This window comes from Athene noctua, chromosome 10 (genome assembly GCF_965140245.1).
Source record: "Athene noctua chromosome 10, bAthNoc1.hap1.1, whole genome shotgun sequence".
Lineage (NCBI taxonomy): Eukaryota > Metazoa > Chordata > Aves > Strigiformes > Strigidae > Athene > Athene noctua.
In genome coordinates, this window is record NC_134046.1 from 22,328,609 (window position 1) to 22,343,656 (window position 15,048).

At 44.5% G+C, this 15,048-nt stretch overlaps 2 protein-coding genes across 9 annotated transcripts in view; one reads left to right on the forward strand and one right to left on the reverse strand.

The window, feature by feature from the left end:
* The first annotated feature begins 65 nt into the window (after positions 1-65).
* Positions 66-13,265, forward strand: MKRN2 (makorin ring finger protein 2). 3 transcript variants are annotated; one of them, XM_074914413.1, is made up of 9 exons: positions 66-212; positions 692-820; positions 2,452-2,630; positions 3,412-3,716; positions 5,172-5,386; positions 6,945-7,055; positions 9,220-9,364; positions 9,974-10,129; positions 11,991-13,265. In XM_074914413.1, the coding sequence occupies exons 1-8, from the start codon at positions 187-189 to the stop codon at positions 10,115-10,117; spliced, it is 1,254 nt and encodes a 417-aa protein (XP_074770514.1). In that variant the 5' UTR covers positions 66-186; the 3' UTR covers positions 10,118-10,129; positions 11,991-13,265. The 3 variants fall into 3 exon arrangements, with proteins under 3 accessions (XP_074770514.1, XP_074770513.1, XP_074770515.1); XM_074914412.1 differs by lacking the exon at positions 11,991-13,265 and having other exon boundaries at positions 9,974-10,132; XM_074914414.1 differs by lacking the exons at positions 692-820; positions 11,991-13,265 and having other exon boundaries at positions 9,974-10,132.
* Positions 13,266-13,383: 118 nt separating this feature from the next.
* RAF1 (Raf-1 proto-oncogene, serine/threonine kinase) overlaps positions 13,384-15,048 on the reverse strand; it is an 80,470-nt gene continuing 78,805 nt past the window's right edge. For all 6 annotated transcript variants that reach the window (XM_074914405.1, XM_074914406.1, XM_074914404.1 and 3 more), the window contains one exon: positions 13,384-14,531. In XM_074914405.1, coding sequence (XP_074770506.1) covers positions 14,391-14,531 — 141 coding nt within the window. In that variant the 3' untranslated portion in view covers positions 13,384-14,390. The remainder of the gene's footprint in view (positions 14,532-15,048) is intronic.

Sequence of the window (15,048 nt, forward strand, 5' to 3'; positions counted from 1 at the left end):
TCTATGGTCGGGCCGCGCGCCGCTCTAGCCCGCCCGGCCGCGCCTCCGTGACGCGGCGCCGGCGAGCCGTGTCGGGGCGGGCGGGGCCGGGCCGGGACGGGCCGGGGGCGGCGGCGCTGCGGCCCCGCCTGGCTCCGCCCTTCCGCCCGCTCGGGGCGCAGCGCCGGCGGCCGGCTTGGGGCCACCATGAGCACGAAGCAGGTGACCTGCAGGTGAGCGGCGCGGCCCGGGGCCCGGCCCGCCCCCCCCGCGGTACCGCCGGGCCTCCTGGGGCCTGCTCGTGGCCAGGGCAAGGTGGCGGAGGCCTCCCCAGCCCGGGCCTCTAGGGCTCGGCCCCGGCTCCCGGGCCGTGCCGCGGGAGCGCGTTTTCCCCCGCCGGGAGAAGGCTGGTGGGGCTCGGCAGCGCCGGGTGCCGCGCCCGGGCGGATCCTGCCCGGTGCCGGCTGCTGCCACGGGAGGGCGAGGGGGGAGGAGGGAGGTGGCGGCGGCGACCCCCAGCCGGGGCTGTGGGTGCGGAGAACCGCCGCGCTCCCTCGTGTGCGGCCTCCTCACGGCGGAGCCTTGTTCTGCCGAAGCAGCGAGGCCGGGTTTGGACGGAAACGCTTTTCGAAGTTTCCTCTGGGCAGTAAAACCGTTCTTATGCTCGTATTTACAAACCGGACTTCTCTGACCAGAACTACTTCTCCCCCAGGTACTATATGCAAGGAGTGTGTCGGGAGGGAAGTAAGTGTCTGTTCTCACATGATTTATCTACAAGCAAGTCATCTACTATCTGCAAGTATTACCAGAAGGGACAGTGTGCCTATGGAGCTCGGTGCAGGTAAAGACCCGGCTCTTTTTCGAATAGTGAGTTCAGGAGAACTGGTAATAATCACATGCAGCCAACTTTAAACCCCAGAGAATAAAAGATCAAGAAAAGATAAGATGACAAGGTGAATGAAATAATATATTAAATAGGGACTTTTTCTTCCGGTACCAAAACCAGCATATAGATCCAATATAATAGTTTTATTCTGTCTTGGCTTCAGCAGTTATTTTACTCTGTAGAAATTAAACTTTAGGTTTCACATATGTTTTTTATCTGGTTCATACTATAGGGCGACCTGTTAAAATCAAAAAGCAGCCTGCCACTTCACATGAAGTAGCATTTGGCAGCACGGTTTGCTTTCTGCATTACTGAAGTGGCTGGAAGCGCCAGCATTTCGGCAGCGCTTTGCTCCGTGCTCCTGATGTAGCTCGTAGCCACCTTCATGCAGATTCTAATGCACAGTTTCAAGGACTTTAAGGTCTGTCTTAGAGCAAAGTGTTGTTCTTGTGCTCCCCGAGGTTTGGTGGGAAAGCTGAGTGGTACCACATCTTTTCCTGAAGTCTTCTGGTTAAAACTCCTTGAGAAATGCTCTAGTAAACACTGTGCGTTAGTTAACGTTGTTACATTCCATCAGGGCTGTGCCACGGGGCAGCCAGTGGCTCTGTAATGGAAAAATTGTGGTCACAGATAAGAAGCCTGTGTTTGTACCTTCATCTGACGGCAACGGGGGATCTCATGGCCTTGCTGAGGCATAGTTACATTTCCTTTCCTTTGCTTAGTCCATGGTACCAAACTCTGATCAGGAGATTGAACATCAGTGATTTCTGCAGCCTCCATTAGCTGCTGGCATTGAATTGGTGATGTGTAATGTTGCTGACGGCCGTGTTATTCATGGGGACCATGTCATACGCTGACTGGACCATAATAATGGCTGCAAAGTATGTTGCTGTTTTGCTGGAGTTTGGGGCACTTGATGCACGTGATTCACACGTATAGTATGTCTGTGGGCATCTACAGGTCCTAAGTACAGGACCAGAAACAGGCATGGAAAATATTTTTGTTCCCATCTGAAATGCTGTAGCATTCGGGTACGTCCATGGTTTTACGGGACCAGGCTCTCCACTGCCGTGTTTGCTTCTGCTCTGCTGCTGGAGGGTATTTCTGTAGCTTTTACTGGATGTTTCGAGTCCTTTCCTATCCTGTATGCAAATATTGCATCTTTCCCTGTGGTATGGCAGCATAAAGTCTTAAGTTTTGCTGCTTGCAGGGGGAAACTGAGATCATGAAATGTCACTCCTTCCTGCACAGCGTTTTGATGTTGCCTCTCTGAGAAATGCCAGAAAACCTGTTTGTGTGAGGCGATGACGAAGATCTAATTTAATATGCCCGTGAATTATGTTCTTTCAGCTGTGCCGGGCATCTTTGGAGAAGAAAATATAGGGGTGCTTTCAAAGGCATCCATTTTTTGAGACTGAGAAACCTCTTAGTCTGGCTTTGAAAGAGACTGAGCAGTTCAGTCAACTTGTCAGAGCAATCCTTTAAAAAAAGAAAAAAAATAGCGATTCAGTTTTGTTTATATATTCACTGCCACTGTGCCAAGTTTAGGCTTTGTAACACTTGTTTTGTCTTTGTTCCTTTTGCAGGTATGATCACACCAGACTACCTGCGCCGGGGGGTGCAGCAGCCCCTGCGCCGCCTCCCCTCTCCTCGGCAGCGCTGCACAACCCGCGCCACCCCCCCGAGCACAGCGCGCCCCTTATCAGGAGCAAACTGCATGAGACCGGCAAGAGGGAGAAGAAAACACTAGTGCTCAGGGACAGAAGTGAGTGGGAGCGGGGCTCTGCTCGTCCTCCTCGATGCTTGATAGGACTTAGGTAGTTTTTCTCCTTTAATTGCTTGAGTTTTGTGGACAGCTGGGGCGGTGCTCAGACTTCCTACCCACCAAGGCTTCTTTCCTGGAAGCACTTGTGCCCGTCACTACCCCTTAACGACCCTGTCTAGCTGACTGGCTTTTAGCCAGGTGTTCCCAGAAGGATGATATTTGTTTGGGGGGATTTTTGGGGGTGGTTTTCTGTTTTGATTTGGGTTTTTTTGGTTAAAATTTCTCAGCCCCTCAGATCATTTTGTGCATTTTGTTCTCAACGTTGAGGGCATTTGAAATGGTGAGAAGCCTGGCTGCTTTGTGCCAGCGTACCTGGCGTGTGCTCTGTGGAGGATTGTGCAGCCTTAAGGAACGCAAGGACAGAGAGATGTGTCTGTGCCTGCTGGGCAGGGCAGAGGAGCTGAGCCCCGCTGCCACCTGCACGCCGTTCCCACCTGTTCTCACCATTGCACTGAATGGGCCAGTTGCCCTAATCTGAAAAGATTTTTTTTTAGCCTATTTGTAAACAGAAAACAGCTGAAGAAATCTTGAAATCAAACTTTACAGTAGGTAGGTTGCGAAAATTCTTGTGCTTTGTGAGCAAAAGGGGCTTAGAGATGAGATTTCATTGAGAAGAAAACTTTTTTTTAATGGCAGTCATTGGAAGGAAAGTATATGGAGCTTCTTGTGCAGGTTTTGTGCAGTGTCACGTATGGTTCATACTGTGTTTCTGTTTCCTAAGATCTGTGTGGCTTGAATGATGAGAAGCAGAAACCCAGTGCCACAAGCGATGTGGTGTGTTGCAGTGACCAAAATGATAATCTGGAAATGAAGCCCCACTCGTATTTGGAAGCAATTTGCAGCGGACTGGAAGATGCAGTGGCTGGAAGCTCCTGTGCTGACGGGGAGCAGCTGTGTCCCTACGCTGCCGCAGGAGCGTGCCACTTTGGGGAGCGCTGCCTCTACCTCCACGGAGACGTGTGTGAGATATGTGGGTTGCAAGTGCTTCACCCTTTTGATCAGGAACAGAGGAAGGCTCACGAGATGGTAATATTAATGTGAAATTGGTGTGAGACTTGCTTTGCTCAGGGCAAGGTTTGGTTTATTTGCTCTAAAATCTAAAGATGCATTTTGTAGAAGAGCCTGTTGTCCCAAAGAGCTTTTGTTTTGTGATTTATCTAACTATAAAATGCCTGTAAGAGTGGTCTGCTCTTGCATCTGGGGTTTAATTGGTAATGATGATGATGCAGATAGCCTTTTACAGCAACTTCTTTTTTTCCCATTTCACCCTTACTGGAAACTTGCCTGCAGCTCTACCAGGAAGATGTCTTTTATAGCTTACACAGTGTCTCGATGGTATGCTCTGTACAGTGGGGGAGAGGAACTGTGGGCTGCTAGTGAGCTCTTCAGATGTCTCCTCTTGGCTGTGGCTGATTTCGAGGCAGGGTCAAGTAGGGACAGACTGAAGAGTACAGAGATTTTGGAGCTGAAGTGGAAGTAGGATGGCTGAAGGAGAACTGTGTGAGGAATCGATTTGGTAAAGGTGGGCTTAAGGGGCTGCTCTTTTCTCTGCCTGGCTATCAGGTTTAGGTCAAGGGTGGTCAGGAACAGGAGTTCTCAAGGCAGAAGAGGAGAAAGACCAGTAGTGTTTGTGGTTACTGAACCACTGAGGTGTGGAGTAGAATCCAGAGGGTTAAGAACCTCAGTTTTTGTGCAGTCAGCATATGCTTGCAAAACGTGCTGGTGTCGAGTTCTCGCTTCTTCCGGGAGCTTGTTGGTATCTGGCACCGTGTCCCGCCACGGCTGCTGCCAGCTGCCAGGAGCAGAGTTGGGTGCTGGGTCAGAAGGTGACTAGTCAAAATGCTGCTACTAATGCTGGAAGTATTTTGTGTCCTTTAAAAACTATTTTTATAATTTAAAGTCTTAAATTTATTTTAATTGTCAAGTCCTGAGAACTTTGGAAAGTAAGAGGTAAAACTATGCAGGTGTAACCACCAGCTTACCGTGTAGTGCTGTGAGCGTGTGAATTGGTTATTGACTGTCACTACCAGGATACTGTAGGAAGGCTTGTACTAAGAGACTAAATCCTTAGCTAGGGTAAAGCTTAGTATCCAGTGAATGAGTGTGGCCTTAAGGATAAGCAGTCACATCTTGAGTGTGGCAGCTGCTTTGGACCCTGAATTAGACATTTTTTAGAGGTGTTTGAAGCTTCTCCTTGTGCAATTCCTGTTCTGCAGCAGAGATACAGAAAGGTGTAAATTACGAGTGTTTGGGCAGCCTTACTTCTGATACTCCTGAAGCTGCAGAGGGCACTGAAGGGCTGAAATAACGTGACTGAATTTAATGTCCTTAAAATTAAATTACGATGATGGAGGGTAGGAATGATGCCCTTATTCAGCATCCCTTTTTCCTGTAATAGGTTCCTTTCATAGACACTTTTGTTTTGCAAGGAACAGGCTGGTAGATGGGCTGCAGTAACCAGTGACATCTCTCCTGTGACAGATGTGCATGGCGACGTTTGAGCACGACATGGAGAAGGCCTTTGCCTTTCAGGCGAGTCAGGACAAGGTGTGCAGTATCTGCATGGAAGTGGTGTACGAGAAACCATCAGCCTCCGAGAGGAGGTTTGGGATCCTTTCCAACTGCAATCACACGTACTGCTTGTCTTGCATCCGGCAGTGGAGATGTGCCAAGCAGTTCGAGAATCCAATCATAAAGTAAGTTGGTGTTAACAAGTTTCTTCTCTGTGGCCTGTGCCACCCGTGAGATGGGCTCTCCAGTGTGCTTTGACTCAATACACAAATAAAACTGGTGATAAGGGATTCAGAAGCTGTAAATTTTAACATAGCTATTCGTCAGATCTGAGCTCAGAAAATCATGGTCCAGTTGCTGGCAAGTTCCAGGATGCTGGAGTGTGGCTATGGGAACTACCTTCAAGACCAGTAGGACACATCGGGTATCCTCTGGTAACAGTTTACTCACATGCTGCTGTCCTGCCCGGGAGGAGTTTGGCCCTTTGCAACTTCACCCTCCCTCACTGCGTCAACAGTGGGAACTCAGGAGCAGCTGAGACTGTGTTAACCTGTGCCCTTCACGGTAACCTGTGCGCAAAAACAGTAACTCCTTTTTTCTTATGTATGTGCTTAATTACTGGATTTTTCTCTAAATTGTAGCTTACTCAAACTAAATTTCCCACTGATGACACATTTATCTGTGAGTAAATGCCTTCAACTTTTAACTCTGTAAAAAATGTATTCCAACCATGTTCCTTCTCAGATGAGAAAATTTAAAACATCCAACTAAGTCAATTTCCTTTTTTGAGCATGTCTTTGAAAACTCTCAAGTTACAAGCATACTTGTAAGTGGGAAATATTCTCAGTCTTCTGCCAAAATAGATTTTCTGCACCGCTTTCATTATACATTTCATTGAAGCGAACATTAGCTCGTTAGCACGTAACCTGTATTGGAGCTTCTGTTGGACTGGTGCTGAGATATTCTGCCTACAGTAGGGACTGTGAGGATATTGTTTTTTTTCAGAAACAGTGCCCTGGAATCCATTTTGAGTATGGATTAAATACTACTACAAGTTCTTCAAGAACGTTTTTCACATTTCTCCATAATGGTGAACATACCGGTTGTTGCAAAGTTAATCTGGAGGAGGGACTTGGCTTAGTTCTAAAAGCACTGCCTGTAAGGAGACAAGGTGTTTTATGGGACTCATGGGGAGGGGGCAGTAAAGCCTTTCCTAGGCTTGTTGAGGTACCTGAAGTTGCATGTTTGATTCTTGTTCTTAGTTCCTCACATAAGAAATCCATCTGGTAAAACCACTAAGTGAACACAATTTATCGCAGCTGGTAAAAGTTGGATCACGTTTTGAAAGGCTTAGAGACCTTCCTTTGTCTTTTTCCACCTGATTTGGTGCTCTGCTGTGTGGATGCTGCAGTACTCACATGATAGTTATGGTTTATTTCTGCGTATTGGGACTAGCAAATGCAGGTTATTTCTGCATATTGAGGAAAATACCTGTTACGTTTCTTCAAGTCTAGAAACAAACGCGAGGTCGTGCGAGCCCCAAGCGTGCTGGATTGGATTATTTCAATTGAAACTAAAACCAAATGTATACGTGTGCTGTACTAATGTGTGAGGAGGGGTCTGCTGCTTCGCTGTGACAAACCATCTCCCTTCCCCTCAGGACACTGCTGGTCCTTGCAAATACATTGAGGAGTATCACTCCTGGAAAGTAACAGCATTGCTGTTTTGTCTTGATCCACTAAGGTCCTGCCCGGAGTGCCGTGTGATATCTGAGTTTGTCATTCCCAGTGCTTATTGGGTAGAAGATCAGGAGAAGAAAAATGAGCTGATTGAAGCATTTAAGCAGGGAGTGGGGTAAGTTCAGCAACAACAAGCACTGTTTACATTGTCCTTAAGATAGATATGCTAAGGCTTAGTTAATCAAAATGCCTGCATTTTTAAACTTCATGTAATTAAAAACCATTCTACAGGGAACTCTTAATCTCTGGTAACACTTTTATTTAACTTTGTGACTGCCATGAAAGGATCTGTTGCATAATGATAGATCAGAAATTATTCAGACTCACTGTGCTCTCAAATGGGGAAGCTATTTCAGTTCATTTGCCAAAATTGGCTTCATGCGTTTTCTGTTGATCCCTTCGACATAACTGCCTGGAAAGTTGTCAGCTACCGAGGAAAACAAATGGGGAAGGAAAATGTAATAGTCTCTTGAAACATGGGGTAAAAACTCACAGGGCTTTTGTAATGTCTTCTGGAAATGGAAAATACTACACGACTGCATTCCTTTTATTGTCGGATAACAATTTGCCCGGTGCTTGGAGCACTGGCAGAGGCCTGCTGATGGGTAGTTTTACAGCAGCTTTGCAAAGCTGTGCTGGCCTGAAACTTGTAAGGGCTGTGTAGTTTGCAGAACAGCGGGATACCTTTCCTCATCTCCTTGCTCCCCCTTTTTAAGGTAAACAAGCAGTGCTGTGCTTGACCTGAGCGAGGGATGACTGTTTTGCTACAAGTTGTGCAGCTTTATTATATGATGTGCACCAACCTTAGATGTGCCCTTTGGAGTACACAGGAAGATAGGCCTGACCTATATCTGTGCACAGCTGTTGCTACTAGTTCTTCAGCTGCTTGGGAAGCTTTAACTCTCTCGAGTCCTGTTACAACACAGCAGAAGAATTGTTGAAAGTGGTACTGCTCCATTAAACATTTAATCCAGCATCCTGCCTTCTTTTATCTTAGGCAAAATATTGGAATAAAATTAATCACCTTAAACTGAGATTCTTCAGATAAGGTTTGTTTTCAACAGCCTATTTACTGCTGGTTTTTCATTTTAATTCGTAAGGACTTTGAATTGGTGGTAGTAAGCTGTGCTCAGTTTTTAGTGCAGTTTTTAAACAGCCGTGTTCTCAGTAAGGTGCGGGACGCTTTGGTGTTGTTGGCATCGAGGTGTCAAGTAGTGCTGGAAGTTGGGTTTGGCTCTTGTCAACCTCTATAGAAGAGAATCCAAAAGGGGGTTTGCTTAAGTGCTCAGCTAAGACACTGTGCTGTAGATAAAAAAAGTCTTTGGTACAGAAATTCTATGGATAGATCTCTTGGCGGTTTAACTTGAGGACTCTATTGCATGGAATGAAAAAATGCTGATGAAGTGGAGTCGAGCTAAGAGCAGGGCTCGTGCCAGCACAAATCCATTCCCATTTATATGCCAGCGCAGGAAGAAAAAAGTCAGACCTAGAAACCTGAAGTCACAGACCACTTGAGCTCCAACCCAGGACAATTCATTCCGCTTTTAGTGCACTGCCTGGTGGGGGGGGGTTTGGCTGGTTGGTTGGGGGTTGGTATTGTTTAGCTTTCTTCGCCATTTAGTTCCTATTTCATAGACAGTATCTATGTCTTAGGAACCAGTTTCATCACTATTTGCATATTAAGATTACAAGTTCAATTGCATTTTCTCTGTTGTTTCCTCATGGCTGTTTCTCATTGTAGAACAACCCACCAATCCCCCGGTCCCCAAGTACTGTTGTACATCTTTATAAAAACTTGCTATGCAGCTAGAGCAGCTTGGCTGAACAACAAAGCTGATGGAAGCTTAAATTAACAAACTGTTGTCACAGAACTTCCAAAGGAGATGATGAGAGGAACTGGTTCATAAAAATGTAGTGGTAGAAAATACAGGAGAGGAATGGTGCTGGAAAAATAGCAACTGATTTGTGCGTTGTGATGAAAATGCATCTGATCACTGACATTCCTTGAATGTCCTTCACTTTCCCATGTTTTGAGATACTATAATTTTATTTTACTTACGCTGGTGTTCTTTCAGGTATTTCTTTGTTCCCCTTTAATAACCTTCCCCATCTGTTTTGACTGCTGTCAGCGAGGGAATGGGAGACCAAAGCCCTCGGTGTGTTAACAGGAGCTGTACTTGGCAGCACTGGCTAAGGGTGGGATAAGCAGCTGTGGAGAGTGAACTGTGTCTAGTTCCTGACTAGCTGAAGGCAATAACACTCTCTTCTAATTACATCAGGAAAAAACCCTGCAAGTACTTTGAACAAGGGAAAGGAACTTGTCCGTTTGGAGGGAAGTGTCTTTACCTTCATGCTTATCCAGATGGGACACGAGCTGAACCTGAAAAGCCAAGGAAGCAGCTCAGCTCTGAGGGGACTGTGCGGGTAAGGGCGTACTCTGGTCAAGTGTAGCCAAAACCACCTTTTGAATGCAAAGTGTACTAATGTTTCATACCATGCAGGGCCTCCAAGAAGTGAAGAAAGCACCCCTCAGTTTTCCTTGAGGCAAAGGTTTGTTACTAGGGAAAGGAGAAGGCACCTTTCGTTTAAGAGCAAAAATTTAAGTTGCATTTTTTCAACCAACCCTTCTCCTGGCAGGCCTTTTTCTTCAGAGGAATTCTGCTGTTAGAGCTTTCACTCAGCGTTAAAATCTCACCTCACGTGCCTGCACAGAGCTGGCAGTAAGACCAGCTGAAAAGGTTAAAGTCTTCTGAAAAACTCACGATGGCCTGGCCACCCCCGCACTGGTCCAGGCAGGCTGCTGCTTCAGTGGGTCGGTGGCCATCAGTGGGTCCAGCCTGACCCCCGTGTTCGCACTGCAGCGCCGCAGAGAGCGGCTGCGCTTCACGCTCAACAGCAACCGCTGGCGGTGCTGGTACATCCTAGGGCAAGCCCAGCTTCTGCCTCTTTTAAAATGAAGTAAGACTTATAAGGGAAAATGTTTTGGTGGAAGTGTGACCAGTTCATGCTCAGCCAGTTTTTCTTCTATTCCAGTTCTTCAATTCCGTTCGTCTGTGGGACTTTATTGAAGACAGAGAAAGCAGGACTGTGACCAGCACGGACGATGAAGTAACAGAACTTGGAGAACTTTTCATGCACCTTTCCGGGGCCGATGAGGATTCTTCTACTTCTCAATAAAGACAACTAAAGGTGTTTTCGTCTACAGCAATGTAGCTATTTATTTAGCCATGCTTTTACTTTCTACAGCACAGTTAGGATGAATGTGCCCTGTGGTTTACTTGTGCAGTCCTGGTAAAGTTTTCAGATCGTTTTTGTATGGTAACAATACTAAAATCTATTTAAAAAGTTAAATTGATTGCATGGAAAAAAATTCCTTAATCCCAAGAGGATTTGCTTCCTCTTGGGCCTAACATCTGCTGTCTTGTGAGCTGAGCAGTAGTGTAAATACAGCTCCTCTCTTACCATTTAAAGCTTAAGCTGCTAAAAACTGTTGCTAAATCTATTTTGGGTGCGCTTTTTTTTCCTTTCACTAAATCAACTAAATGTGTATCTACAAAAACCCACGGGGAATAATGGTCAGCGTAGCTTTTTCTTCCTTAAAAAGGAGATTTAAGAACTAATATATTATACCTCAAAGTAGTACCTAGAGTTCAGAACAGTTTGCTGTATTCTTACACCATGCCTGCACACTGCTCTCCAAGACTGCACAAGTCCCTCCCCTTGTTTTGAAATAATTAAAGTGTGTAGTGGCAGGAAATGTCTCTTAGAGCATCAGGAAGAGCAACGCTGGAGTCACGACATACAGCTCCCTTAAACTTACAGCACAAATTGAATTTTGGAAGCTGGAGCCCGAGAGTAACAAATTACTTTCAATAGTCATTGCAACAGCTGTAGTTATTATTGTTCCATTTAAATACATCTGAACTAATTAACTGGAAGGGAAACCATGATTCAGTTAAATCAAGTAGCCAAAATTAAACAACGTAACTAAATAATTTCAGATAAAAACAAAACTCTTAGTTTTAACTAATGGTTTTCTGACTTGTGTGGCCAGTAGCTGCTTAGGCTTTTCCCTCTCCCAGGAGAGCCTGGGAGCAGCTGCAGCTGGCAGATGCCATTACTGAAAGCAGAGGCAGAGCTCAGATATGGTCCCTGTGAGTGACACTGAAGGTGGCCGGACACAGCAGCTCAGTACCAGCTTTAAACCACAGCAGTACAGCAGAGTTCTCTCCAGCACCTTCAGTACACAGCCCTAAAGCAGACCCAGGGCTTGAGGACAACGCGCATACCCTGGAAGGGCTGCTCGGCTGCTTAACGCTTCAGAAAGCTTCATTGTTGAGGCGACACAAGTTATTTGTGTTGCGAAGCCAAGTGTATTTAGACACTTGTGCAAAACCCCTTACATCGGCACAGCATGGAGGGCGCTGCTTTGATGATGCAAAACTAGGATCTGGGTCACTCTCATAAAGCAAACAGCAGGAACCTTAATCTGGGATTCAAATGTTTCTAAATGGCACCAAATGAGTGACCACAGGATTATCTGCTTCAAGTGTTGGGTGGCAGTTCTGGGTCAAAACTGAAGCTGAGAAACATTCTGGATGGAAATGCTGCAGTACGGGTTCCAACAGAAGAGGGAGAACACCCCTCTCTGCCAGCCAACACTTCCCTCAAATTGCAAATTCTGTTCTCTCTGTTCTGACCTAGGAAATGTAACTTTTCCACAACTATTTCCCTCCTGAAGTTAATTTTTAACAACGCTTCCTGGGAAGTCAAGCCTCAGCCTGTCAGTCTAACACCGCTTGTCAGAACTGGCAACTGGGGGCACCGGTGAAAGTCTGACCCTAGGAAGTCTTATTAGTGTAATTCCTCATCACTGCTTACAAAGGTGGAGGAAAATAAAGCATCACTAAGAGAGATCTAGTACTCTAAGATTAATGTTCAAGAGCACTTGCCCAGGCATACTTTACCCCAAAATACTTAAACAGCCCTTAACCTCCCTGCTGAAGCTTGTTTGTACCTGGTCTTGCGTGATTTTTTTTTTTTTTTCCAGAGAGGAATATTTTCATCAGTAATAAAATAGACCCCAAAAAAGTCAAGGAAGAGGATGTTCTTTACCTTCAACAAGACATTCCTGATTTACTTTGCCCCAAGATGACATAAACCAGGTAACAGTAGTCTGAAATGAGAAAGATAACTTGTTTTTCAAAGGTAGCTTTGAAAAACCAAAGTTTTAATTTAATAGCAGTAAGACTTGGACCTTTTAAATTGTTCACTCAGCAGCTTTAATTTGAAATCAAGTGCTAGTCAAAACAAGCCTATTTATAAAAAAATTTTAATTTTCCAATAGACAGATAACCTGTTTTAAAAATGAGGAGTTAATGGTTTCTTTTTGGATCTTAGAGCTAAAGTAAAAGCAGTTTACCATTTCTCCTTTGTTTTTCCTTTTTAAACTTATTATAATGGAGGTAAAATGAGAGATAAATTATGTTTGGAGAAGGTTGCAGTTAAAATACCAAGATTAATAATAAAAATCATGCAGAAATACGGAACAGTTTCCACCAACCCTCAATTTACTTTTTAGCAAGGACATTTTATGGTTATGCTCAATTATCACCTAAGGATTACTATTCCACCCTTCTTATAACGTTATACAATATTCTGAGGACAAAAGGTCTAGATACTTTTTATTAAGTGTGTGTCTGACTTATGAAAGGAAAGAGGAACTTGAAGTACATAAGTGCGTTAGGGGGTTTTCCCTTGCTGCCACTGAGAAGCTGTTTAGACACTACAGGCAGTTAAGGGTCACACATGCAAGCTGTCAAAATTCACAGCAAAAGTATTTTGCCTAACACATTTTAGGCAGCTGTTTAGACTGAGATGATAACAGTGGTTACAGACATCTTGCCTCTTCACTCACTAGACAGGAGCCCCATACTCGTCTGTGTGGGCAGAGAATGACACAAAATCCCAAAGCTGCTATTCCAAGAATGGAAGCTTGGCTTCCATTCTTTCCTTAATCAACATACTTAAACAGAATGCTGTTTAAAAAATAAATTCCTAGATTAAACCACCTGGTTGTTGTCCTCTGTGGAGTTCAGCCAAGCCAAAACGCTCCCTTCTAGCTAAGTAAGCAACAGGTTCACAGAAGATAAAACGCAAAGCAGAACTGGTGCAGGTGAATAACGTGGTAGTACATCAGCATAGGTATCTTAAGTAGATGCTGCTGGAAGATTATTACAGTAGAATAAAAACCATCCTGTACTGGAAGTGATTGGAAGCCTCTAGGTTGTCTCATCAAATGTGTTTTTACTTGAACTGCTATTACCTATCCTTGCAACTCTTTAAACGTTGTTCAGAATGTAATTTTCTGCATTTTTCAAATGGAGATGTACATGTCAGAACTATGGATGACGACATTAAATGATGACATTGAATCTTAAACCTAAAATTTAATTTATTTTATTAAAATAAGATAATCAGAGGAACCTTGGCTTACAATAAATGCATTTTCTCAGGAGCAATAAAAACAAAATTAAAACCCAAATCAGCAAGAAAAACTGTATATGCTCAGTTTCCTCTTGATAGTGCATCTCTTGGACGACAGCTTCAGATGGGATGAAGACTACGCTCATTCTGCAGAAGTATACGGATAATGTTAATTAGCCTTTTCTCAGCCAAAAAAGCCTGTCTTTCTGCACTTACCACCTCATTGGGCTGCAAGAAACAAGTCAATAGTACCAAAGTAAGCTGCTTAAGTTACTGAAGATGACCATAGCAAGACTGGCTAGCTTCCTTCTCTGAGCAGTACAATTCAGAATATATTCCATTCTTTTGCAAGAGTTTTTCTTCTATGTGCAAAACTATTGCAAAACTATTTTGTGTTGAATTAGCATTTTAACTTATTTCATTGGCTTGATGAAAACTCTTAGGCAGGAGCTGATTCCCAGAAAGTTTTTTCCTCTTCCCTCAGTGTTGTTTGCAGATACCCATTTCAGGCAGCCCCCCAGCCTGAAGCGGCCTCTGGCAGGGGCAGTCAAGGAGCACCATAACGCCTCATCTCTCCTCAAACGCCGAGGCAAGCCCTCCTCACTGTAAAAAATACGTTTATCAACAGATTCAAATCAATCCAGAAACACTGCCAAAGAAACATCCATCGCTTCTGTGTATGGGAAAAATAAGGCTCAAGTGCATCTATTAAAAAAATAGTAATAGATCTCTTGATTTACAGTCTGTTAACTATCCCAGTAAAAGAAACTGTAGAAAAAGGCAAGGTGGAGCTGTGTCCCTGCAGGGAAAGAACTGCAGAAATCCTTAGCAGCTTGTTCTTAAAACTGGGACGCGGATAATCCTGCTGGCACTGATCCTGTACACTGAGGCATTAAAAGCACAACTTCTGTTACTTCTGTTCCTTTCCCATCACTGGAGAGAACAAGGGAAGGGGAGCACGATCCTAAAACACGGGTAGTCTCGTGGATGTTAATGTGCATGAATTTATGTCCTCTGTGTGGGCGGCGCGATGCAGAGATGGTTCAGAAGCACTCCGGTTGATTTTGGGTAAAGAATGTTGCAACAATTCAATGGACGACAGTATCTGAGGGAAACACATAAAATTAGAAGGTTTGTTACACAAGCAGCTCTTTCTATTTAAGTCTTGAACCTTCATTTATTACAGCTTTAAGCATATCTTCAAGAGCAATGATACACTATGTGGAGGCACTGAAAACAACACTCCAGAATACCCCAGTCTGAATACTCAAACTGCCTCACAGTTTCATTGCTATGAGGAGTCTCACTGAGTTTCAGAGGATGGGAGGATACTTTGCATTAGCCCACAGACATTGTGATCAGTCAACAAGCGTCTGTGCAATTCTCCAGCAGAATCGCAGGGAAAGAACTGCATCTTCTGCCTAACAGTCTGTTTACAAAATGACGTGGAGAAAGAACTTTTTAAACCACACAAGTTACTACTTACTGTAACAGCAAGAAGTTAGTTTTTCAAAAATCTGCTGACATTTAATTCCAGCTATTTAATAAGAAAGTAACTTCATCATTCTCATAGCTCTAAGAAAAGGTAACACAAGTATCCCTTATAAAAATACCAAAAATTG